Source organism: Odocoileus virginianus, chromosome 29 (genome assembly GCF_023699985.2).
Source record: "Odocoileus virginianus isolate 20LAN1187 ecotype Illinois chromosome 29, Ovbor_1.2, whole genome shotgun sequence".
Classification (NCBI taxonomy): domain Eukaryota; kingdom Metazoa; phylum Chordata; class Mammalia; order Artiodactyla; family Cervidae; genus Odocoileus; species Odocoileus virginianus.
This window is the reverse complement of record NC_069702.1, coordinates 13,313,593-13,338,407: the sequence shown is the minus strand read 5'-3', so window position 1 is coordinate 13,338,407 and position 24,815 is coordinate 13,313,593. Positions and strand designations below refer to the sequence as shown.

The 24,815-nt window shown below is 49.1% G+C and overlaps 1 protein-coding gene across 3 annotated transcripts in view; it reads left to right on the top strand.

Moving 5' to 3' along the window:
• The window catches only part of CRMP1 (collapsin response mediator protein 1), a 64,025-nt gene extending 39,776 nt beyond the window's left edge, over positions 1–24,249 (top strand). For all 3 annotated transcript variants that reach the window (XM_070458133.1, XM_020882642.2, XM_020882641.2), the window contains exons 7-14: positions 5,394–5,462; positions 7,219–7,339; positions 10,293–10,449; positions 14,564–14,705; positions 15,554–15,724; positions 19,563–19,742; positions 20,789–20,954; positions 23,208–24,249. In XM_070458133.1, coding sequence (XP_070314234.1) covers positions 5,394–5,462; positions 7,219–7,339; positions 10,293–10,449; positions 14,564–14,705; positions 15,554–15,724; positions 19,563–19,742; positions 20,789–20,954; positions 23,208–23,299 — 1,098 coding nt within the window. In that variant the 3' untranslated portion in view covers positions 23,300–24,249. The remainder of the gene's footprint in view (positions 1–5,393; positions 5,463–7,218; positions 7,340–10,292; positions 10,450–14,563; positions 14,706–15,553; positions 15,725–19,562; positions 19,743–20,788; positions 20,955–23,207) is intronic.
• The last annotated feature ends 566 nt before the right edge of the window (positions 24,250–24,815 follow it).

Here is a 24,815-nt window from a genome sequence, read left to right as displayed (position 1 = left end):
CCAAAAGAAAATGCATTTGGCACACCTAGGAGACCCCAGAGGCCACAGACATGGAAACTGGGGTTGCCCATCCTCCTCCATGACTTGGGAGCTTTGGGAGCAGGGATGATGGACTGAAGACAGGCTAGGTGCAGAGTTCCAGCCCAGCCTCCTGCATCTCCTGGCCCTCTGACATTGGGCAGGGAGCTCTACCCCAGGAAAGCTCCTGCTCTTTATCTGAGGGTCAGTGATATTGTGCATGCAAAACTCAGTGTTGGACTGATGTACTCGTGCAAAAGTTTTGGATAGAGCGAGACATGAGCCCATTTGGATCATTCTGGCCATGAGCTGGAGAAGTTGATGAGAATAGGATAAGGTCAGGTTGACTGGCTTGGGTTGACTCCAGCAATTCTCAAAGGAAATGAAGAGAAGATACAGAGAGGAGGTGGAAGGGGCAAGAGGATGTAGAGAAGGCGCACAGCCTACAAGACTCATGGTTGACTGGATGGGGAAGAAGAGGAGGAAATCAAGAAGGGTCACGTCGTCTCCTGTGGTGGAAGGGCTGGGTTAATCATGGTGCCACAAATCAAGATAGAAGATTTGGATGTGTCCAATGAAAGTAATTAATGCCACGCTAAGTAGTGTATATGTATACGTGTGTGCTTAGTCACTCACGACTCTTAGCAAACCATTAGACTGTAGCCTGCCAGGCTCCTCTATCCACAGGATTTTTCAGGCAAGAATACCAGAGTGGGTTGCCATTTCCTCCTCCAGTGGATCTTCCCGACCCAGCAATCGAACCCACATCTCCTGTGTCTCCTGCATTGCAGGCGGATTCTTTACCCACTGAGCCATCAGGAGAAGGAAAAGGATACCCACTCCAGTATTCTGGCCTAGAGAATTCCATGGACTATATGTAGTCCATGGGGTCGCTATGAGTTGGACACAACTGAGCAACTTTTACTTTCATGGTAAAACCCTTCTGTACACCAAAACCTGTTTCAGTTCTCTGTGGCTGTATAACAATCCCCCTGCCCCAAATTTAGCATCCTCAAACAATAAACTTCTTCTGTGTCATGGTCCTGTGGGGTCCAGAGTCCAGGTGTGGCCTGGCTGGGTCTTTGACCTCGAGGTCTTCCACAGGCTGCAGTGAAGGTGTTGGGTCTGGCTGCAGTCGTCTCATGGCTGGTCTGGGGCAGAATTCCTTTCCAGCGTCGCTCAGAGGACTATTGCCAAGATTTAGTTCCTCACAAGCTATCAGACTGATGGCCTCTATTCTTTGCTGGCTGTTGGACAGAGGCCCCCTTGGCTCCCTGACACATGGGCAGCTACATCATGGTGGCCGACTTCCTTCCAAGTGAGGGAGAAAGAGACCTCATTTGACCTCGCTCAATCCTAGGTCTGTGAGATTCATCCCTATGGTTTCCTGAAGCACAGTGTTTTCTTTTTCATCATGGTGTAGAATTATACAGCAGGAATAGATCACAATTTGTTCTCCAGTTGATAGTTTATGTTTTTTTTTTCTATTTATATTTGTTCAGTCATGTCTGACTCTCTGGGACCCCATGGACTGTATCCTGCTGGACTCCTATGTCCATGGAATTCTACAGGCCAGAATACTGGAATTGGGTTGCTTTTTCCTTCTCCAGGGGATATTCCCAACCCATGGATCGAACCTGGGTCTCCCGCATTGCAGGCAGATTCTTCACTGTCTGAGTCACCAGAGAAGCCCCTGATAGATATTTGGATTGTTTTAAATTTGGGACTCTTGTATGTAAAGTTTTCTTGAACATTCTTGTTCAGTCTGTTGTTAAACATATGTTCGCATTTCTGTTGGTAAATACCTAGGAGTAGGATTCCTGGCTGGTGGGTGGGGGGGTGCATGTATTCAGCTTTCGTAGTGACTGTTGCCCACGTTTCCAGGGTGTACCAACCTGTGTCTCATCAAACGTGTGCGAGAAGTTGAGTTTGGAACCTCAGTACTTTTAAAAATTATTTATTTTTGGCTGTGCTGGATCTTCGTTGCTGCACACGGGCTTTCTCTAGTTGTGGCGAGTGAGGGTTACTTTCTAGTCGTGGTTTGCAGGCTTCTCATTGCGGTGGCTTAGCTTGTTGCAGAGCACGGGCTTCAGCAGTTGCAGCGCGTGGGCTCAGTAACTGCAGCTCCCAGGCTCTGGAGCGCAGGCTCAGTAGCTGTGGCACACGGTCTTAGTTGCTCCATGGCATGTGGGATCTTCCTGGACCAGGGATTGAACCCGTGTCTCTGCATTGGCAGGCAGAATTTTTTTTAACCACTGAGCCACCAAGGAAGCCTCTGGAACCCCAGTTCTTAAATGGGGCTTTTTAGCTTTTCTTGCTGCCATTGTGTGTGTGTGTGTGTGTGTGTGTGTGTGTGTGTGTGTGTGTATGTGTTTTGGCCTCACCACGCAACATCTGGAATCGAAGTTCTCCAGAAAGAAAAGAAAGATAGTGCTAAGTCTTGTGATCCCATGAACTGTAGCCTGCCAGCCTCCTGTGTTCATGGGATTCTCCAGGCAAGAACACCAGAGTGGGTTGCCATTTCCTTCTCCAGGGGAGCTTCCCGACCCAGGAATTGAACCCAGGTCTCCTGCATTGCGGGCAGATGCTTTACCAACAGCTATGCAGAAAGCCCACCCAGGGATCAAACCTGGTTCTTCTGCATTGGAAGTACAGAGTCTTAACCACTGGACCACCAGGGAAATCTCTTGCTACTGATTTAAGATTGAGTTTTCTCAGCTCCAATAAATATGTTACCTTTTGTACATCTGCTTCCCCAGTTCCAAAATGTTTTTGACATCTCTGCATTCTTTCGGTTCTTGGGTACCATTTCTGTCACTGTAGTGGAGTTTCAGGATGGAGTGACAATAATGGTAGTGTTCAGCCATGATTGTTAACTAGAAACCCTTCTCTAGCCTTTTGTGATCCGTTTTTTCCCCCCCCTTATTTCATCTTTTGTCCTCCCTCCCTTTTTCTCCTCTTTTCTTCCTTCCAACAGAAATAGTAACTGATGTTTAAACAGTCTTTCATAGGGATGTCTCCATATCATAAATCTTTTTGTAAACAGTTTACAAAATGCCTTGTAAACATCATCTTCAATAGCTGACATTATCCCGTTCTGTACTTAAATCCACCCCAGCTGTTGGATCTTGAAATCATTTCCAGCTTATGTTCTTATAATAAACTCAAGCTTAATAACCATACATGCACAGTTTTAAATTATGTTTTTTTTTTTTTAAATTGTTGATAGGGTCTGGGGCTTCTCATAGGAATGTGTTCCAGAATGATGATACAGAAACTGGAGAAGTTAAAAATAGGAGCAGCACAGCTGACACCTGGGCGATGTGAAGAGATCAGTCTTGAGATACTGAAGTATGCCTAAGGAGGGGGCATCTTGAAGCCTTGGAGCCAATGGATTTGCATCTAGGCTGTTAGCTCAGGGAACCATTTAATTTATAAGTTTGAGGTAGAGCTTTCCTGTTAGAAAGATAGGTGCCAGAAAGATGAAGCTACAGTAGAGGGAATGAGAGCTGGGTGATGATTCAAGAGCTCTCACTAAACACTATATATATATACATACACACGCATACACATTGTAGACTATATATACATCATCCAAACATTTCTCATCTGCCACCTTGGTGATGCATTATAGCAACTCCAGGTGCAGGCCCTGTTATTTCCAGAATAAAGAAGAGAAGATGAATGGAATAATGCTATTTGCAGCAAGCACGGGTGGACCCAGCGATTATACTAAGTGAAGTAATGAAGAAGGCCAGACAAAGACAATTATCATATGATAACGGCTTATACGTGGAATCTAAAAAAAAATGATGCAAATGAACTTATTTACAAAACAGAAACAGATGCAGAGACATTAGAAAAGAAATGTATGGTTATCAAAGGGGAAGGTTGAGGGGGAGGGATAAATTAGGAGTTTGTGGTTAACATATACATTTTACTATATAGAGAATAGATAACCTACAAGGACCTACTGTATAGTACAGGGAATTCTGCTCAGTATTTTATAATAACCTATAAGGAGAAAGAATCTGAAAAGGAATATATTGGGTTGGCCAAAAAGTTCATTCAGTTTTTTCCTTTTGTGTATAACTAATTCACTTTTGCCTATGGTTTTTCAAGTAGTCATGTATGGATATGAGAGTTGGACTATAAAGAAAGCTGAGTGCAGAAGAATCGATGCTTTTGAACTGTGGTGTTGGAGAAGACTCTTGAGCCTCCCTTGAACTGCAAGGAGATCCAACCAGTCCATCCTAAAGGAGATCAGTCCTGGGTATTTATTGGAAGGACTGATGTTGAAGCTGAAACTCCAATACTTTGGCCACCTGATGCGAAGAGCTGACTCATTGGAAAAGACTCTGATGCTGGGAAAGATTGGGGATAGGAGAAGAAGGGGATGACAGAGGATGAGATGGTTGGATGGCATCAGTATCTCAATGGACATAGGTTTGGGTGGACTCTGTGTGTTGGTGATGGACAGGGAGGCCTGGCATGCTGCGGTTCATGGAGTCGCAAAGAGTCAGATACGACTGAGCAACTGAACTGAACAGAATTGAAAAATCACTTTCTGTTCAGTTCAGTTGCTCAGTCGTGTCTGACTCTTTGCAACCCCATGGACTGCAGCATGCTAGGCCTCCCTGCCCATTGCCAACTCCTGGAGCTTGCTCAAACTTATGTCCATTGAGTCAGTGATGCCATCCAACCATCTCATCCTCTGTTGTCCCCTTCTTCTCCTGCTTTCAATCTTCCCCAGCACCAGCGTCTTTTCTAAGGAGCCAGTTCTTCCCATCAGGTGGCCAAAGTATTGGAGTTTCAGCTTCAGCATTAATTCTTCCAATAAATCCCTTTACTCTACACCCTAAAGCTGACACAACCTTGTAGATCACCTATACTTCGATTTTTAACAAAAGGAAGGAAAGAAGACTGAGTCTCATGAGAGCGTGGCCAGTGTGCCCAAAGTCACACACATGCTCAGGTCTGGAACTGGGTGCCCAGTTGCCAGCTCTTTGGTTTCCACATCCCCGCATCCATGTCACACCCACACACCACCTGCTTCCTTCTCTCTTGTGTGCAGCAGGGACTTGGGAGTTGGGAGAGTGGGGCGCGGACTTTGAGGTTCATCTCTTACAATCTTGCTTCCTCTCACTGGTCCCATGGGGCTGGACAGAGCCCCTGTGGATGGGGATATTGCAGAGGGGGAAGGTGGGCCCCGGGAGTGGGGGGGCAGAGAAGCCGTGGGTGTCCCCAGCCGTTAGACCCCGCACGGTCCAGTCCTCCTGGGCTCAGCTGTCCCGTCTGTCTGGCGGGGCTGGAGGACTGGCCTCGCCTGGCTCTGGCATTCTGCCGTCACTGACGCGTTCGTTCTTGTCTTTTAGGAGCAGAAGCGGATCTTAGAGATGGGCATCACGGGTCCCGAGGGCCATGCTCTGAGCAGACCTGAGGAGGTAAAGTAGCCTCCGCTGGGTGTGACCCTGACATAGCTGAGAGCTTCCCCGGTGCTGGAACAGCTGGAGCAGCTGGCTAGGCCCCCGCCCCCGTCCCATTCCCCATATGAGCATCTCGGCACGTGTGGTCTTCTCCAGGGTCTGCCCTGGAGCTCGGGAGCTCTGGGGGCTGCCAGTCCATCAGAAGAACTGGGAAAGGCTCTGCCTCTCCCAGGACCCAGGAACTTCCCACCAAGGCCCCATGGACACTCAGTCAGAATCATGACTGAGGACTTGGGGTATGTGATGACAGGAAAGTGGAGCCCCATGTCCCAGGCAGAACGAGTTCCAGATCACTACCTCTGCACAGGCCTCCTGTCTGCTATACTCTAAGACTTGACAGATTCCCCCAGGAGTGAGTGACAGGGTGCATGTGTGTGTGTGTGTATGTGTGTATAGAGGGGACATTAGGAAGGCAAGCAGATTGAACATTGGACAGAATGGGCGCCCAGCATTTTCTGATGTCTCATCAGGTCATTAGCAGTCTTCCCTGATCTCCACTCTGGGCTGGTCCAGAACATGGGACACGACACATGAATACACAGACTCCTTACCCCAAGGATTCCTGAACTGGCCCAGTGCTCCAGACGTGAGGTCCATGCCCATGAGCTGGGTTCCCCATCCCTGGTGAGACCAGGACAGACGGGAGACAGTGTTTATAACCCTTTATAGCATGTTATGTTGCCACCACCTCTAGGCATGTGGGCAGCGTGGGGACTCCTCTGGGTGTGGCTGCTGTCCTGGCACGTGTCTGGCTTCGGCTCCCTGCCAGCCAAGAGCAGCACAGCCATGTGTGGGCCTCCTACCGATTGGAAATTAAAAACAAGACAATAAAAACATCACTGGTTCTTTTATTCTAGAAGTACTGGTCTAGGGGGTACAGAGACCAAACCTCATAGCACGTAGTTTCACATGGTTGTTGAACAAGTGAAGGAAGGAATGCATGGGGACACCTGTGTTCCCTAATGTCAGGAATTTTATAAGTAACCACCTCCAGGCATGTGAGTTGGACCAGAAAGAAGCCTGAGCACTGAAGAATCGATGCTTTTGAACTGTGGTGCTGGAGAAGACTCTTGAGAGTCCCTTGGACTGCAAGGAGATCCAACCAGTCCATCCTAATGGAAATCGACCCTGAATACTTATTGGAAGGATTGATGCTGAAGCTCCAATATTTTGGCCACCTGATGCGAAGAGCTGACCTGTTGGAAAAGACCCTGATGCTGGGAAAGATTGAAGGCAGGAGGAGAGGAGGACGACAGAGGATGAGATGGTTGGATGGCATCACTGACTCAATGGATATGAGTTTGGGCAAGCTCCGGGAGATGGTGAAGTACAGGGAAGCCTGGTGTGCTGTGGTCCATGGGGTCACAAAGAGTCAAACACGACTGAGTGAACAACGGCAACCAAGCATGTGAGCAGTGTGGGAACCTTCTGATGGCCTGTTCTGCTTAGGTGATCTTCTGACAGCATTCAGAGCACTGCCAAGCATGCAAATACCACAATTCTGCCTTCCAGTCCTCTAGCCGAATACACTGACTTTTTTTTCCCCTTTTTGAAAATCTACAGTGTCTTCCTCCCTCGATGTGATAGATTTCCCTCTGGCCACACTTCATGAAGGAGAATCGAGGAAGGCTGATCAGGAAGGGCCCTGGGTGCTCAGGGTAGGTGGTGCCCCCCACCCCGCCCCTCTTGACCTGCGTGTTCGCTGTGTCCACAGCTGGAGGCCGAGGCTGTGTTCCGGGCCATCACCATCGCGGGCCGGATCAACTGCCCTGTGTACATCACCAAGGTGATGAGTAAGAGCGCGGCGGACATCATCACCCTGGCCAGGAAGAAAGGTATGCAGCCCAGCACGAGGGATCTCTGCTGGGTGTGAGGAAGAGGCATGTCCAACAGGTTCAAGTTCACCAGTGGAGCTCTTGCCCAGGACAGAGACCTTCTGCCAGCTGTGCCCAGCCTGAGCTCTGTAGGCCAGGTTGAAAAGGGAGCTGGATGGTGGGCAGACGCCACACGTGGTTGGTTTTAGGTTTGATTCCTGATGTGCCAAGGGCCCCAGGTAAGTGGTGTTCTGAGCCTCATTTTCCCCCATTTGTAGCTAAGGTGATTATCCTCCTGTGTGGGTCACATGAGACCATGTATTTTATAGGTCTGTGAAGAGTTCCAAGTTCTCTCCAGGGTTTCACATCAAGGCAGTGATGGAGCTGGGGCTACATCAGCTCCTGGGTCCTCTCTGCCTTCTTTTTGCTCCTCTCTCTGGGCCCTTCATCCTGGGTCCCCCGTCCAGGGCCTCTTGGTGGGCACGTGCACCCAGGCTCCACCGTGGGGCCCACACAGAGCCTCAGCTGTAGGTTGGGAAGGAGGGAGATGTTGTTCCAGAAGCCAGAGGGTCTGGGGGACAGCCCCGTGCTGGACATCAGGGGAGTGAGGCAGGAAGTCCGCCTCCAGCTCTAAGACTTGGACACACTACTTACCCTCCCTGAACGGCTCAATGGCCCTTCCCCAAGAGACTCGGAGGAGGCGTCCAAGTGCATTGTCCAGGCCTTATGATTGAGGCCCACAGCTCCCAACAACCAGCAGGTCGAGAGTGAGGAAGGTTGCCCAGAGGAGCCTTCCTTAACAAAATCAGGGCAAGAGAGATGGAGAGAGAGAGAATGGCAGATGTACCGAGGAGAGAGAGAATGATGGTAGCACATGTCACACGGAGACAGTGACTAGACTCTTTGATCCTTGTGGACATTCACCAAGGACGTTTGCCACCCAGACAAGGTTCACCCCATCCACGCGCTGGGAGTCGTATGAGGTTGATGGGGAGCTGTGGGTCAGAGGGGGTGGCCAGGTGAAAATCAGCAAGAGCAACAGCCCTGACAGCATCCACCACCCTCTGTACCCAGAGGGCTCCCGCTTCTTACAGGAACCCTTCATAGAAAGTGCAAGTGGCTCTGGTCTTAAAAATCTTTAATAGTATGCTACTGGGCTGACCAAAAAAGTCAGAGTTTTTTCCATAAGATTTGACAGAAAAATCAAAACGAAATCGTTGGTCAATATATGTCCAAAATATTCATTCCACATGTAGTCAGGATAAAAGTACTAACAGGATATTTGGCATTATTTTTTCTTGTACTATCTTTAAAGTCTAGTGTGTATGTCACCTTTTCAGCACGTCTCATCTTGGACCAACTCCAAACACCTGAAAGCCACAATGCGGCTGGTGGTTTTCATATGGAACAGAGCAGCTTTTTAAAAAAAATTATCTGAGTGGCTGTGTGAGGTCCCAGCTGCATCATACAAGATCTTCTGTTGTGCATGATCTCATTAGTTGCAGCTCGGCTGTCCCTCTGCAGGTGGGATCTTAGTTCCCCAACCAGGGGTTGAACTCGCATCCCTTGCATTGGAAGGCTGATTCTTAACCAATGGGCCACCAGTGAGGTCCTGAGACAGAGCAGTTTTGAACCCCAGATACCTGGTTTTAGTATTTTAAGGGCAAGCTGATGAGCGGAGGTGTTGATAGTGCACCAGGCCAGCTCAGCTTGCTGAGGACCAACTTCGGGTCAAAGATGAGGAAACTGCGGCTCAGAGCAGTAACAGGAACTCAGAAGCAGAAGTAAGCACACTAGGTGGCTACGCCCGCAGGTCCTGGAGCTGCTGAGAAATAAGGGGACCACCAGCCGTGCATGGCTATTTCAGTTTAAATGAAGCAAAATTAAATGCAGTGTTTAAGTTGGCTCTTTAGTTGCTTCCCTGGTGGCTCAGTGGTAAAGAATTTGCCTGCGAACAGTGGAGATTCAGAGATGCGGGTTCGATCCCTGGGTCAGGAAGATCCCCTGGAGAAGGGAATGACATCCTGCTTCTAGTCATGTTGCTGGGAAAATCCCACGGGGGTCTCAAAAGTGTCAGACACCACTGAGCGACTCAACAACAGGGCGTTAGCCCTGCTTCTCGTGCTCCTGGGCCACGTGTGGCTGGTGGCTCCTGCCCCGGACAGCTTGGCACAGGACAGTCCCACCACTCCTGCTGGGTGGCACCATCCCAGAGCCAGGCTGCTGCAGACCAAAGCCTCCCTCCCACTCGCCAGCAGTGTGGCCCCGGGCACATGCCACAGAGCGGTGGGCCCAAGTCCCCTTGGCCCTTCCTCAGCTGCAGGAATTCTCACTAAGCCTGAGACTTTGCCCGTGGGTTTTGTTCTGGCAGAAACACCTCTGGCCCCTCCCTGGAAACTGAGTGCTCAGCTAGGAGCCCCCCAGCGGCCTGGTGGCTGCACACCCCGGTCCCCTCGCTCCGCATGGTGGGACGGCCCTGAGGCTCCTGGAGCCCCCAGGGCACTGAGCTGTGGGCGCACACAGCCATGACTGGGTGCTCACTCGCCCGTCCTCGGCGTCTCTCTCGGCCTGTGTCACGTCCTCCATGCCCGCCGAATTGTTTCCTGGAATCACCTCCAGATAAAACGCTTGAACTCGATTTTTCACTTGAAGACCTGCTTCTGGCAGAACCCATGGAAGACAGCACCTCAGATGTCTGTGCCTCGATTGACCATCATAAACAGAGATAATGATCAGATCCCAGTGCTGAGAGCATTGGCGGTCCGCAGGGTCACTTGAGTGGGACAGCGGGTGCTGAATGCCTGGTACCCGGGGGCTGGGGCTCTGAGGTGTGTGTGGTGAAGCCTGGTGGAGAGGATGGGTGTGATCTATCCCCAGTCTTATTAGCTGGCCTCTGAGATTCCATTTTCCTGCATCCACATCTCCCACAAGAGACCATCCACTGTCAACCATGCGTGTCTGTTTGCCTCCCCAGGCCCCCTTGTTTTTGGTGAACCCATCGCTGCCAGTCTGGGGACGGACGGCACCCATTACTGGAGCAAGAACTGGGCCAAGGCGGCGGCCTTCGTGACCTCCCCTCCCCTGAGCCCGGACCCCACCACGCCTGACTACTTGACCTCCCTGCTGGCCTGGTGAGAGCCCTGCGGTGGCAGGCGTCCTGGGTCTGGACAGGTGGGGGGGTCTTGGGTCTGGGCATGTGGGTGGGGTCGCAGAGCTGAGCAGGTGGGCGGGGTCTCGGGGGCTGGGCAGGTGGGCGGGATCTCAGGGGTAAGCAGGTGGGCGGGGTCTCGGGGCTAAGCAGGTGGGCGGGGTCTCGGGGCTGGGCAGGTGGGCGGGCTCGCGGGGCTGGGCAGGTGGGCGGGGCCTTTGGGCAGGTTGAAGGTCTGAAGTTCACAACTGCCTCAGGCACACCTGTGAGCGGACCTTGGGCTGGGCACCCGGGAGACCTCAGAACAAAGTTCCTCGTAGTTTACAGCAGGCCTTGGGGCCTTTGGGGCTTCTCTAGTGTCTCAGATGGTAAAGGACCTGCCTGCAATGCAGGAGATCCAACTCAGTCCTTAGGTCAGGAAGATCCTCTGAAGGGAAGGGCAACCCACTCCAGTTTTCTTGCCTGGAGAATCCCATGGATAGAGGAGTTTGGCGGGCTGCAGTCCATGGGGTCACAAAGAGTCGGATACAACTGAGCATCTTAACACTTTCAGGCCTTTTAATCAGTAAACTCTTCTATTCAAGTTTATAGGTCACCTGCCATTCATTCAGCAATATTTAAGCACCTTCTGTGTACCTGGCAGTGGGGTGCATTGGGAAGCACCCAGAATTAGGAATGTGAGACCAGGATCCCAACCTTGTCTCATCCCCTGATGGGCTGTGTCAGCCTGGTCGTGTCACCTAACCTGTAATGTCTCTGCCTCAGTTGGCTCATCTGCAGAGTGGGGAGAACACAGTACCTACTGCAGAGCTGGGTGTGAGGTAGTGTAGGCAAAAGGCCTGGAATTCAGGGTTTGCAGCAGCCAGTGCATTCCAGTCTGCTTCCTGCACACAGTAGGAGCACAGCTACTTCAGTCCCTTCTCTGCTGTCCGCCAGTGTGAGGGAAGAGTACTTGAGGCTACAGGAGAAGGCTAAGTGGTGAAGGGTGCAAGCTGCTCTGGAAGTGGAGATGCAAGCTTGGAAGGCTTCCTGGAGGAAGTGACATCAGGCCTGGTGCTAGGAGATACATAAGAGTTTGCCTTATGGGTGAGGATAAGAAGGAGCTTCTAATTAGAAGGAGCCCTAAGAGGGTGAGGCTATGTACCCAGCATTCAAATTCCTTTTCCCCAAAAAGGATGCAGTGGCCCATGACTTACACATCCAATTGCTTATTCAGAGTCTGCAGCCTGAAGTCTGGTGGGCAGATCCAAATCCAAAACAAACTCCTGATCGTCCCCCAGGGAGCTGCCGCTCCCCCAGATCTTGCCTGTCTCAGGAGAAGGCAGGACATGGACCAAAGGTCCTGGAATCTGGCCTCTTCCTCCTCCTTGGCTGAAGCCATCCTGGCTCAAGGACCATCATCTCTCACCTCCGAAGTGCCCTCTTTTATTTCCACATGGCCTCTTCTATACCCTCGTCGCATCACAGCCTGTTCTCACTAGATGCTGAGAAATTTTAAAACTTCAGTCAGACCAAATCATCCCTTGGCCAGGGGACCTCCAGGGTTCTCTCCTCTTGAAGTGAAACCCAAGTTCCCACGATGTCCCTCAGGGCTGAGCCTGATCTGAACTCACTCCTCACTAACACTGCCCGGCCCTCCTCTCCCCTCGGCTCCCCCGGTCCAGCCCACTGGTCTCAAGCTAAATGTACCCCAGGCAGGATGGCACCACAGGGCCTTTGCATTCACTCTACCCCTGCCTAGCAGTCTTTTCTCACTCATCTTCTGATTTGCTCTTTGCTGGAAGATTTCTTCTCAGAGAGTTCAAATCATCTTCTGAAAAATGGCAACCCCAGTGCTACCCCACACACCCTGGTACTCATTCTCCTGATAGACTGTATGTTCCTGACTTCTCCACCCTGCACCGGAATGTCAACAAATGAACACAGACATTTGTGTCTTTCTGCTTGTAGGTGCATCCCCGTGGCCTAAGACTATGCCAGACACAGGACCACACACCTTTGTTGAATAAATGAGTGAATATCACATCTGAATATACTTTTGTATGTCTAGATGATTGCTCACGTGCCTGGGGCTCTGAACTAGAGGCTGGCCTCTGCCCTCATTGAAAATCACAAAATAATGCTCCATTTATCACATTGATTTAGATGCCAGTTTGGGGCTCATCACATAGTCCCAGAGTATTTTCTCTCCAGCGCCTGAGGGACGAAAGAGCAAACAGAGTGAGCTTGTGTCACTTTATTACAATCAGCAAATCAACAAATAGCATTTTGTCCCTCGGGCACAGCACAGAAACACCAGCCTTACAGAAACACCAGCCTTACAGAAGGATGACCCATGGCAGCACTTGATGTTTTCCCATGTGACCTGGCAGGGATATGAGGCCGGGGATGTGACCTTCCTTCCAGCACAAACATCTCTGACTCCATGAGACTCAGGCATGTGCTGGAGGCTAGGTGTTTGACTCACTTATTTATATGTTCATTCATTCATTGGCTGCACTCAGGTTTTTTTTTTTTTTTTCTTTTTTAAACCTTGAGATAAAATTCACATAACATAAAATTCACCGAGCACTCAAAGAGAAGAGGTTGATGGAGGAAGGAGAGAGAAGCAGGGAGTTAGCATCTTTGACACCTACTGAGTGCCAGGCGAGTAGCTCACTGGCTCCTCAGAGTGACCCTGGATGGAAGGTTGTATTCTCTTCTCCGTTTTATGCATGTGGAAAAGAGGAGTGACTTACCTGACCAGGAGGTGGCAGGTCGGGGATTTGAAAGCAGACCTGTTGGATCTGTAAAGTCAAAGGGTTGTTCAGAGGTCTCGTGAGATGCAGAGTGGAAGGAGAGTCACCTGTTCATCTTTAGTAGCTTCTGTTCTCAGCAAGTTTCTGCATGGATACTGCATCTTGGGGGCACTGTGAGCTCTCTCTCCGAGGGGTGAAAACATACCCACTAAGAGGGAAATGATGCCATTTGCAGCAACACTGATGGTCCTGGAGATTATCATACCGAGTGAAGTAAGACAGGGAAAAGCGAACGTCATATGATACCAAACGCAGAAACAGACGTGGGATAGATGTTTTCACAATGTAGGAAACAAACATGGCTCCCAAGGGGAAAGGGGGAGGGATAAATTCGGAGGTTGGGATCGACATACAGACACTAGTATATATAAAATAGATACTGATAAGGACCTCCTGCATAGCTCAGGGAAACCTACTCAATACTCTGTGATGACCTATGTGGGAAAAGAACCTTAAAAAGTCTATATGTATATGACTCACTCTGATATACAGCAGAAGCTCAACATTGTAAATCAACTATACTCCAAAATATTTTAAAAAGGAAAAGAACAGACCAGCGCCCCAGGACCTGTTTTAGGGCAGGAGGAAAAGGCTGACCTGGGGAGCCTTACCCAGAGTCCACGCTCACACAGAACCTACTCCTGACACCCAGGTCTCTTTCCAGTCTTCAACCAGACACCAAAGACCAGTGGGCCTTGTGGTGTCACCCAGTAAAGCCTATTGTTGTTCAGTCGCTCAGTCATGTCTGACTCTTTGAGACCCCATGGACTTCCCTGTCCTTCACTATCTCCCAGAGTTTGTGCAAACTCATGTCCATCAAGTCGGTGATGTCATCCAACCATCTCATCCTCCGTCGTCCCCTTCTCCTCCTGCCTTCAATCTTTCCCAGCATCAGGGTCTTTTCCAGTGAGTCAGCTCTTCACATTAGGTGGCCAAAGTATTGGAGCTTCAGCTTCAGCATCAGTCCTTCCAGTGAATATTCAGGGTTGATTTCCTTTAGGGTTGACTCGTTTGATCTCCTTGCAGTCCAGAGGACTCTCATGAGTCTTCTCCAGCACCACAGTTTGAAAGCACCAACTCTTTGGCACTCAGCCTTCTTTTTGGTCTCTCACATCTGTACATGACTACTGGAAAAACCATAGCTTTGACTATGTGGACCTTTGTTGGCAGAGTAAAGCCCATAATGTGCCCCGAATCTCATTAGGGTTTGAGTTTCACAGCCTTCTTGGGTGTTTAAGTCAAAGCCTGATCCTCAGCGTGAACTCAGGTCTGAACCCCACCCTGTTTTGCCTTTGCCAGTGGAGACCTGCAGGTCACGGGCAGCGGCCACTGTCCCTACAGCACTGCGCAGAAGGCGGTGGGCAAGGACAACTTCACTCTGATCCCTGAGGGCGTCAACGGGATAGAGGAGCGCATGACCGTGGTCTGGGACAAGGCGGTGGTAAGGCAGTGGTGTCTCCCCCTGGAATGTTCTAGAAACGCCCTCCTGGCCCATCGAAGCAGTGTGTCAGGCCCTTCTGGTTCCTAAATTTCCTTTCTTGCTTCAAGGGAGAAGCAGAATGTACCAGGATGGCACATGGAAAACAGGTGGACCCTTAGTAGGAAAGCTTGAGGAAACTTCCTTGGTGGTCCAGTGGTTGGGACTCCAGGCTTCCAATGCAGGGGGAATGGGTTCAACCCCTGGTCGGGAAACTAAGATCCCACATGCCTCGAGATGTGGCCAAAAAAAAAAAAAAATGTCTTTTTAACTAAAAAAACTGTTTTAATTAGAAAAGAGGAAATCAATGCGAGCCCTGTAGCATCCTCTGCGTGTGCAGATAAGACAGCAGCTGTCTTTTAGTCTTTAAGGATGAAGATGTTTTGTTTTGAGCCACATTTTAGTCCATGTAAAGATAACTTTGTAAACTGTGTGTGTGTTTGAGGTTAGGGTTGAGAGCAGGGTACGGAGACTTCCTGTTCCATAAGGAGTCCCTGGGTCACACCTCGATCACTCGCTTGAAACAGTAGATTTTTATTTTCGATTAAACTTGGGCCCAGTGAAACTGATCAGATGTCAGGATGGCCATCAGGAAAATATTAACACACCTCGGAGTGGTTAATTACATCTCCTCCGCTCTGATGAAGCCAGGCCCCTGGCACTCTTTCAAGGTGGCCTGGTTTCAGCGGGCAGAGGAGAAGAAAATTCTGGAGTCCTTACAAGGACTCGCATTGGCTGCTTTAGATCTGTGCTGACTGCCCCTTCTGATCCTACTGTGAGCCACTCTTCTCATCAGCGGATCTCTGCTTCAGGCTACTGGCAAGATGGATGAGAACCAGTTTGTCGCTGTTACCAGCACCAACGCAGCCAAGATCTTTAACCTGTACCCCAGAAAAGGGAGGATTGCCGTGGGCTCGGACGCGGACGTGGTCATCTGGGACCCAGACAAGGTGAAGACCATAACAGCCAAGAGTCACAAGTCGGTAAGGCCTGGTTTATCAGTGATGCTCCTGCCTTGGGTGAACGGGTCTTGCTCTGTGGTCATTTTAGGAGCCTCTGGTTAAAAATGATCCATGAATTTTCTAATTAGTGTGATCTAATTAGTGTGATATCTGGTATGACTCTGTCATTCCGATTTCTCCTCTGGTTGGAGAGATTGGGAGAAGGGTTTGAAGCAGGCTCAGCTGAACTGTTCTAGCATCTCTCTCTCTGTCTCCTCTCTCTCCCCCTCGTCTGTTTCTCCCTCCGTCTCCGAGGTTCCTGGCAGCATTCTCAGCTGACTCTGCTCTTAATACTATGTGGGTGATATAACCTGAGCCTCATAGAATTCCCCAAGTGAGGAATGCCCCTGTGGCATTTAACTGTCCTTCCACTAAGAAGACAGCAGATCATCCTGGGCTGAGTGAGTGAGCAGTTGGCTAGTTTTGACTGGAGTTAATGATTTGCTTCTTGTACCGCTTTTTGGCATTTACAAAACTGTCCTTCCACTAAGAAGACAGCAGATCATCCTGGGCTGAGTGAGTGCGCAGTTGGCTAGTTTTGACTGGAGTTAATGATTTGCTTCTTGTACTGCTTTTTGGCATTTACAATCCACATTTATGCTTCAACAAAATTACAAATTACTGCCTAGCGGGATCACTTCAGTCTGCCTCAGGACACGTTAGATGAGCAAATGTTGAAACTGAAAACAGATCATCCGCCTGGGTCCTGGGAGGCAGTGGCCACGAAGAGTCTAAGGCATAGTATTAGCATCTACTTATAGAAAATCAATCTGATTATTTCCCTGAAGCCCTGAGTCCACACCTAAAAACCATCACAAACACTAAGGCTAATTCCAAATCAATATGAGGAATCTATACATTTACTATGAGATAATGAAAGAGCACTTGGAACAACAGAATGGGGATCAAATTCCTGTTTTAAAAACAGTCAAAACTGAAGAGTTCCATAAATGCAATTTCTTCTATGCTAAAGATTCAGTAGAATAAAAATATCAGTTCTTTCTAATTTAATCTATAAAGCTGAAGTCATCTTCTCATAAAATGTAATGGAGTTGTTTTTTAACTAGAAAAACAGAGATCCTGATGGAAAATATGAGAATAGCCAAAGCATTTGTGAAAAAAATGAAAGAACCAGTGCTAATCAGTCCGGTTATTATAAAGCTATAATCATCAAGATAGTTCGGTATTAGAGGATGAGAAAAGGGAGCCACGCAATAGACTGACCACATACAAGAATTTGATTTCCGACAAAGGAGACAGTTGAAATTAGACAAAGACAGTTATTCAGTCAATTGTGTTTGAACACTTGGCTCATAGGGCTAGACCTCTGCTGTGCTCTTGGCTGCCAAACAAATGGAAATGGGTCAAAGACTGAAATGAAATGAAGTTATGAAAGGCATCAGGCGGGTGCCTGATGAAATGAAAGTTTAAAAATGAAACCCATTTTTAAAAATGATCATTTTTGAAGGTGGGAAGACCTAAGCAGGACACAAAACTTAGAAACTATGAAGGAGAAGACTGGTCTTTTTGACCACCGACTACATACAAATAAAACCAAGAAAAAAAAACCCTTTATATTGCCGCAGGTAATAGTACTTATTACTTTACATGACATCAAAAGGCAGAAGATGAGCAGGGGAAGTATTGGCAATACAAACAAAGGGAGAAACTTTTTTAATGTATTTTAATTTTTACTTAAAATTATGGAAGTATGGTTACACATTTACAGGAGACTTGGAAGATACAGAACAAGGTTACATATAGTTACACTACGTATTACAGTTACTTTTTTAAAGTAGATAAAATAAGATTTTTAGTTGGAGTTTCAATATCAAACTCTTAAAAATGAATAGAATGAATATATAGAGAAGTAGAAGGATATTGTAGACCTGAAAAGCACTATAAACTATTTCAACATAATTAAGATTTATACAATTTTCACACAACAGTAGGATACAAATTCTATTCAAGCTCTCATACACAAGAAATTTTTTTAACATTGAATGTGTCCTTTGAAACCATTAAGGAAAATACCAAGAGCTTAATAGAACAAGGAGCAAAAAACTCAGTGACACGAGAAGAAATACACAAAGGGTTGCTATTCATTCAGAAACAGACCTGACCTTATGTATAATTAACCGAATACGAATCACTGCCGTAGAATGCTGTTTTCACTCGCACCGGTGACTGGGATGCAGGGGTTTAAGAGGACAGAGATGAGGTCTGACAAGGAGGCCAACCAACTCATGGGGTTTCACTGGGAATGGAAAACAGGGCTGCCTTTTCGGAGGGCAAATCTAAGTTAAAATCCATTTACATGTTGGCCCAAACACCACGTCTAGGAAGATGTTCATATATGCCTGTGTGGACACCCATGTGTGTTTATCGTGCTTTTTAGCAAAAGCAGGGAAATGACCCTCATGTTTGTCCCTGGAAACTGAGTAAGTAAATGATATTATGTCCCTGGTGTGCTGCAGTCCCTGGGGTTGCAAAGAGTCAGACATGACTGAGCAACTGAACTGAACTGATTATGTCCCTGGGGTGGAATCCAGTTCAGCATTTTAAGGAATGTCAGGACATTTTTAACCCATGAGATGTGCTGAAAGGAACATTCTCAGAGGTAAGAAGAAAAGCAAAAGTGAAAACTGTGTGCAGAGCACCTGGAACATGAGATAGTTATGCACATACAGAAAATATCTGGGGGCCCAGCATGGAAGTGATGACAGTTTTATAAATAATAGTCGTTTGTATGGTTTGAATTTTTACTTTGTTCATGTAGCACCTTTAAGTAATGAAGCAATTCTATTAGCTTCTAAAACTCTGTGTGGTTGTGGAAATTCCTTGGTGGTCCAGTGGTTAGGACTCTGCATTTTCACTGCCGAGGCTGTAGGTTTGATCCCTGGTTGGGGAACCAAGATCCCACAAACCACACTATGTGGCCAAAAATTAAAAACTAATAGTAAAAAAACAAAACCAAAAAAGCCAAAACTCTATGTGTTCGTGAAATACAGAATGTGACATTGTGGGCAATTTAACCTGACCCTCAGAAGAATTCCCCGATGGAGAAATGCCACTCTGAGGCACGGTTCTCAGTCTGAGGGTGAAGACAGACCTGCTTTTTAAAATGATGTATCTTTTGTTCAGTTGGAATTTTTACTGTCTACATGACCTACTTTTTGCATGATCAGAGAGTGTGGCTGGTATTAGTTATATTCACTTTAGGAGTTATGAAAGGAATGCGTTATGTTTTAAGGAAATGATTTGTCTTTCAAATTATTTTTTTAAAAGACAGGAAAAATAAAAATGACCTTTCCCAGTGCTGGAGGGGATTTCATAGACATGAAATCACTAAGTAGTCCGCTGTTGCTTCGTGTCAATTCATCTGATGCCTTCAGAAAATTATTTGGCAGTCTGCAATGAATGCCTTTCAAAAGCTCATTTCCCTGTGACCCAGTAATTTAATTTTAGGAAACAATCCTAGAGAATGTCTTTAAAAATGAGACCCCAAAATGTCCATGTTAGTCAGAGTGGCTGCATTTCCTAACTCCAGGGACCCCATTCACATTCAAGATCCCCAGAGGGTATTAGTTAGATTGTATAAAACCACCAGCAACATGTAAGTTCAACAGTGAGGGGCTGATTATACCAATGAAAGAGCATATAAAGGAATCTTGCGTGGCCCTAAGGTGTTTTCCAGAAAGAATAAACACTGGAAAATGCCTGTGATAGCCTGTGTAGCAGAATCACCCTCAGGATGAACAGGGCTCATGCAGGGAAAAGCCTGGGGAGCTGATTAAACCCAGTGGTTCTTGCCCCGCAGGCCGTGGAGTACAACATCTTCGAAGGCATGGAGTGCCACGGCTCCCCGCTGGTGGTCATCAGCCAGGGCAAGATCGTCTTTGAGGATGGCAACATCAACGTCAACAAGGGCGTGGGCCGCTTCATCCCCAGGAAGCCCTTCCCCGAGTACCTCTACCAGCGTATAAGGATCCGGAACAAGGTGATGGCCCAGGGTCTCTGCCCGAGCCTCCCCCTCCTCCTGTGTAGGAGGAGGGAGCCGAGGACTGGGGTCGCGGCGCCATCACCTGTGCTGGGGCGAAGGGAAGTGGGTTTGAGGTTGGGTGCTGTCACTGACTCACAGTGGGGACCTGCTTGTGTCCCTGGCCACACGCTGTCTCCCAGGACCTAGGGCAGCCGCCCACAGCCCCCTGGCCGGCTCTGAGCCCACCGGCAGGCTCCCAGCCTCCCACCTGAGTCCCTGCAAGTTTTAGCTTCTCTGCTCAGGGCTCTGTACTCCGGGGCAACCCTCAACCCATGCAGAGGGCTGGCTGCCTCGCCCCATTCACTTCTGGGTCCCGGCAGAGGTTTGCTTTGGTAGTTGTTCTGAGCCAGTTGCCCATAGAGGTGACCCTCTTGTCCTCTCTCCTCCTGTCTGGGATCACCTTCCAAGCAAACTACCCAACATTCCCTAATCCAAGTGAAGATATGGCTTCGGATGCCACCAGTCCTCGGTTCAGGGGTCTTTGTTGGGGTGTCAGGGAAAGTGTTTTCCTCTTGGAAATGGCTTTGGAGTTCTGCAGGAAGCTCTGTGTGTGTATGCATGTGAGTGTGTGCGTGCCTTTGTATGAATATGTGTTAGATTGTATGTATGCACGTGTGACGTGTGCATTATATGTGTGTATTAGTGTATGTATGCAGGCATGCGTGTACATGTGTAAATTGTGTGTATGCGTGTGGTGTGTATATTGTGCATGTTTGTTAATATATCCAAGCTTGTGTGTGTGTGTACATATATGTGTGTGAATTATGTGTATGTGCAGTGGGGGTGTGTGGTGTGTGCATGCATAGGCATGTGTGCACACGTGTGTGTGCTTGTGTGCATTTAGGTATGCCGGTGCATGTGTATGTGTGCCTGTGTGTGGCGTGTGTACAAGCATGTGTGTGCATACTTGTGCATTTCCCAGGGAGACCATAGGTCACTCTCCTGCACATGGGAATGCATATGTGCATCTTGTCGATAAATTGCTCTTCTCATCCCTCTCTCAGGTTTCTGGGTTGCAAGGCGTTCCCAGGGGCATGTATGATGGGCCTGTGTACGAGGTGCCAGCCACACCCAAATATGCAACTCCCGCTCCTTCTGTCAAATCCTCGCCTTCCAAACACCAGCCTCCACCCATCAGAAACCTCCACCAGTCCAACTTCAGTTTATCAGGTGAGAAACTACAGCAGCAAGGCTCCCCACCCTGCAGTGGCTCCCAGCACCGCGAACTCCTAAGAAATGGACCCAAGGCCTCAGACACTCCAGAAGCCAAAGATGGGAGTGGGGGATCCCCTCCTCCCTTCCTCCTGGGGTTGTGCAGAAAGCAGAGGAGGTCCATGGGGGCAGCAGAGAGGTACATGACCCTGGTTTATGATGAATATGCATAAATTGTCAGTGTGCTCGTCCTTAACGCACTTGGGTCCATTTTACATTCTTACCCATGAAGCTGAGCGTGGAGGGGAAGTCACAGTAGCTGCCTTTGCTGGGTGTATCTTCTGGGTTGGATATTTAGCCATCCCCATTCACGGTGGTTTATCACACACTCTAGGAACTCATGACTGTTCCAGACTCACAACAGCCCTGTGTGTAGAGTCATATTATTCCTACTTCTTTAAGGAGGAAATTAAGGCCCCAAGACATTCAGTGTCAAAATGCCAGGGCTTGATGCTTAGTGAATGTGTGTGGACAAAATCTGAAGTTCCCGTGGTCCCTCAGCCTTTCTGAAGGTTCTTGGGACGTGTGTCTGCAATTTCATCAGCTCACCACACGAGGGCAGGCGTGCGAGTGTTGGGACCTTGGAATTTCGATTGAGGCGCTAGCGTGGGTCACTTGCTGTGCTAGGTACTAGGGAGATGGTGATAAATAAGACATGGCTGGGCAGCCTCAGTCCAGTCCAGAGGTCAGCAGACTTCTTCTTAAAAGGCCAGATAGTAAATATTTTCAGTTTTGCGAGTGAAGAGGCAAAATCTAAGACCATTAAAAAATGTAAAAACTATTCTTAGTTCATGGGCTGTACAGAAACAGAGCTGAGTTTTGTCAGTGGGCTGATTTCTGGTCCAGCAGGAGTGAAGGGCATTTAAATAGAAAGGCAATGTAGTTGGCAAAAGGGAAGATGGAGGGACAGAGAGAAGATACCAGTTTAAATACCAGTTTAAATTGTGGGGGTGACAACCTACCACAGTAATTCAGGAATCAGGCTACGGGGGACATGAATTAGGGGGTCCCTCAATCCAGACCTTCTTGCTTTCCCTGAGCCCATTTGTTCTGGAAGGAAAATCTGACTGGACCCTCTCCACAACACTCCTCCTCCCCAGCATAATCCAGCTTTCAATATTTATTGTAATATATATTCATTGAATGCCAGCACTGAATTTAGTTCTGGAATTTAAAATCTTTAACTGCAAGAGAATGCATGAAATTAGAATGGATGGTTAGCTTTGCAGATTTAAAACAAAAAAGGCTGTCCCTACCTCCTTGCAGATCTGCCCGTTGAAAACGGGGTGGGTAAATCCAGCCCTGAGTGTTCACACACAGGCACACACATGTGCCCCTGCATGTAACACATAAAACACCTTGGGGACGTTGGACTTTGGGGGCGGACCACTTGGGGCTAGAATTCTGGCTTCTCTGCCCTCCAGTGGTGCCCCTCCAATGGGTGACCTGAGCCTCAAATTCCTCATCTGTAAATTGGGGGTAAAACAACACCCCCTTCACAGGACTGCTCTGTGCCCTGAACTCAACAACATATGCTAAAGCACCAAGTCTGTGCCCGCACACAGTAGGCACTCAATAAATGTTTGTCCCCCTGTTTCAGGCTTCCCTGATAGGTTAGTTGGTAAAGAATCTTCCTGCAAGGCAGGAGACCCCGGTTCGATTCCTGGGTTGGGAAGATCCACTGGAGAAGGGATAGGCTACCCATTCCAGTATTCTTGGGCTTTCCTTGTGGCTCAGCTGGTTAAGAATCCACCCGCAATGTGGGAGACCTGGGTTCGATCCCTGCGTCGGGAAGATCCCCTGGAGAAGGGAAAGGTTACACAGTATTCTGGCCTGCAGAATTCCAGGGACTGTATAGTCCATGGGGGTGGCAAAGAGTCAGACATGACTGAGCGACTTTCACTTTCACTTTCCCCTGTTGCAAGAACATGAGGCCAGACAAGAAAAGAGAACAGGGTGGTCACTGCTGCAGGAGGGTGGCCCCGGGGCCTCGGGGGGCATAGAAGAGAGAGCAGTGGACTCCGTGGAGGTCAGGGAGCCTTCCCAGTGGTCAGCCTGGACTGCAGGGTGGGGAAGATGGAGGGCTGGTCATGACAAGGGCTCCATGCATGTCCCAAGGGCATGACGTGGCGACATGACCCTAGAGGGCAGGAACAGCCGGTGGAGCCGGTGTCCACAGATCTCCGAGTGACTGGCCGTGTCTCTTCCCAGGTGCCCAGATAGATGACAACAACCCCCGGCGCACCGGCCACCGCATCGTGGCGCCCCCTGGTGGCCGCTCCAACATCACCAGCCTCGGGTGAAGGCGAGGCGTGGGTGAGCCAGAGTGAAGGATTCTGGGAAGGACGTCCGCCCCTTACCCTGTCGGTGTTTGGAAGCCCACAGTTGTGTTTGGTACTGATGGAGGGGGGAGGGAGATGGAATGATGTTCTTTCCCTGTTCTTGGTTTAGGAAGCAGTGGTACTAGTGTGGTGTGTTTGCTTGGAAATCCCCCGCCCACAGTCGTGTGTTCATCCGAGTCCACCTCAGAGCATGGCGTCTCCGCAGGCCCCTCCTTAGCGAACACAGGTTCTGACCTTGTCTTGTACTGTCCCCCACTCCTGACGCCACGGGCTTCACGGTTCTCCGAGTGGTTCCCCTGCACCCCTCTAGCTGTTCTAGGATAGTTGATGCATGTTACTAAGTTATGTATGCGAGTCCGTGCGTGCGTCTGATGGAAGCCGGCCCGAAGACCCACGTGGACACGAAGCCCAGACCTCACGCCCTCGCGGGGGCGGCAACTCCAGATCTCTCACAAGGAAAGTGTGTCCTCATCGCCCCACCCCACCACACCCGCCGTGAGGTCCTGGGTGGGTTCTCCCAGGCAAGAGAGCCCCCCAGCCCCAATCGCTTACCGAGAAGCCGCACCCACGTCCCGTGTCGGGAACCCAGGTCTCCGTGGCGCCGCTAGCTCGCCATGTCTTTTCGGTCCGTGTGTGTCCTTCCAGCCAGCTCCGGACTGCGGGCCGAGCCAGGTTCACCCTCAGAAAGGGGTCTCCCGCCCGCGCTCGGGGCTGAGGACGGTGGGGCCACGGCTGCTCCCGGTGCCCAAGTCCTGGTCCCTCCAAGGTGGATGATGGAGCAGTCGGATTTTTAAAGTTTTGTACATAGTTTTCCTTTGTAATCACCCCCATTTTTACTTAACGACTGACTTATTGTGACTCTTATTTCCAAATTCAAAGCTTGTGAAAAAATAAAAAAACAATGGCCCGTTCCCGGACTGGGGTGTTGGCATTTAAGTGGCGGCTGGTTGGGTGCACATGCTTGGAGCTTCTCCTCATGGTAACCAGACCGTGGTGCTTACTTTAATAAGGACTCATTAGGTGGTAGGGGAAACAGGAGGGAGCAGAGGGAGCCGGCCGTGATTTGGGGAATGTTAGATGCTGAGACCAAGGACGGGAAGAGGAGGAGGATGGCTGGCAAAGGGCCGACTTCTCCGGTGCAGACACTCTCACTGTAGCCAGTTTCAAGCTAAACCAACAGGAGGCCCATGAGTCTGCAATCCATACACCAGTCCGGTGTCCAGTGCTATGGTACCCGTCCCAGCACAAATGGTCACTCGTGTGCCAACTCCCCTGCATGGTGACATGGACCTCAGGCCTGGGGACCCAACGCCAACGTGTCCCATAGCAGCTGGGACCAGGACCCCAGAGCCGACCTACAGTGTGTGGATTGCGATACGTACAGTGGGGGTCAGTGCATTTAGAATCATTGGCTTCAAGTTCTCCTCCAGTAACTTCAACTCATGAAGCAAGAGAGCAAGAAGAGGATTCCTGAACC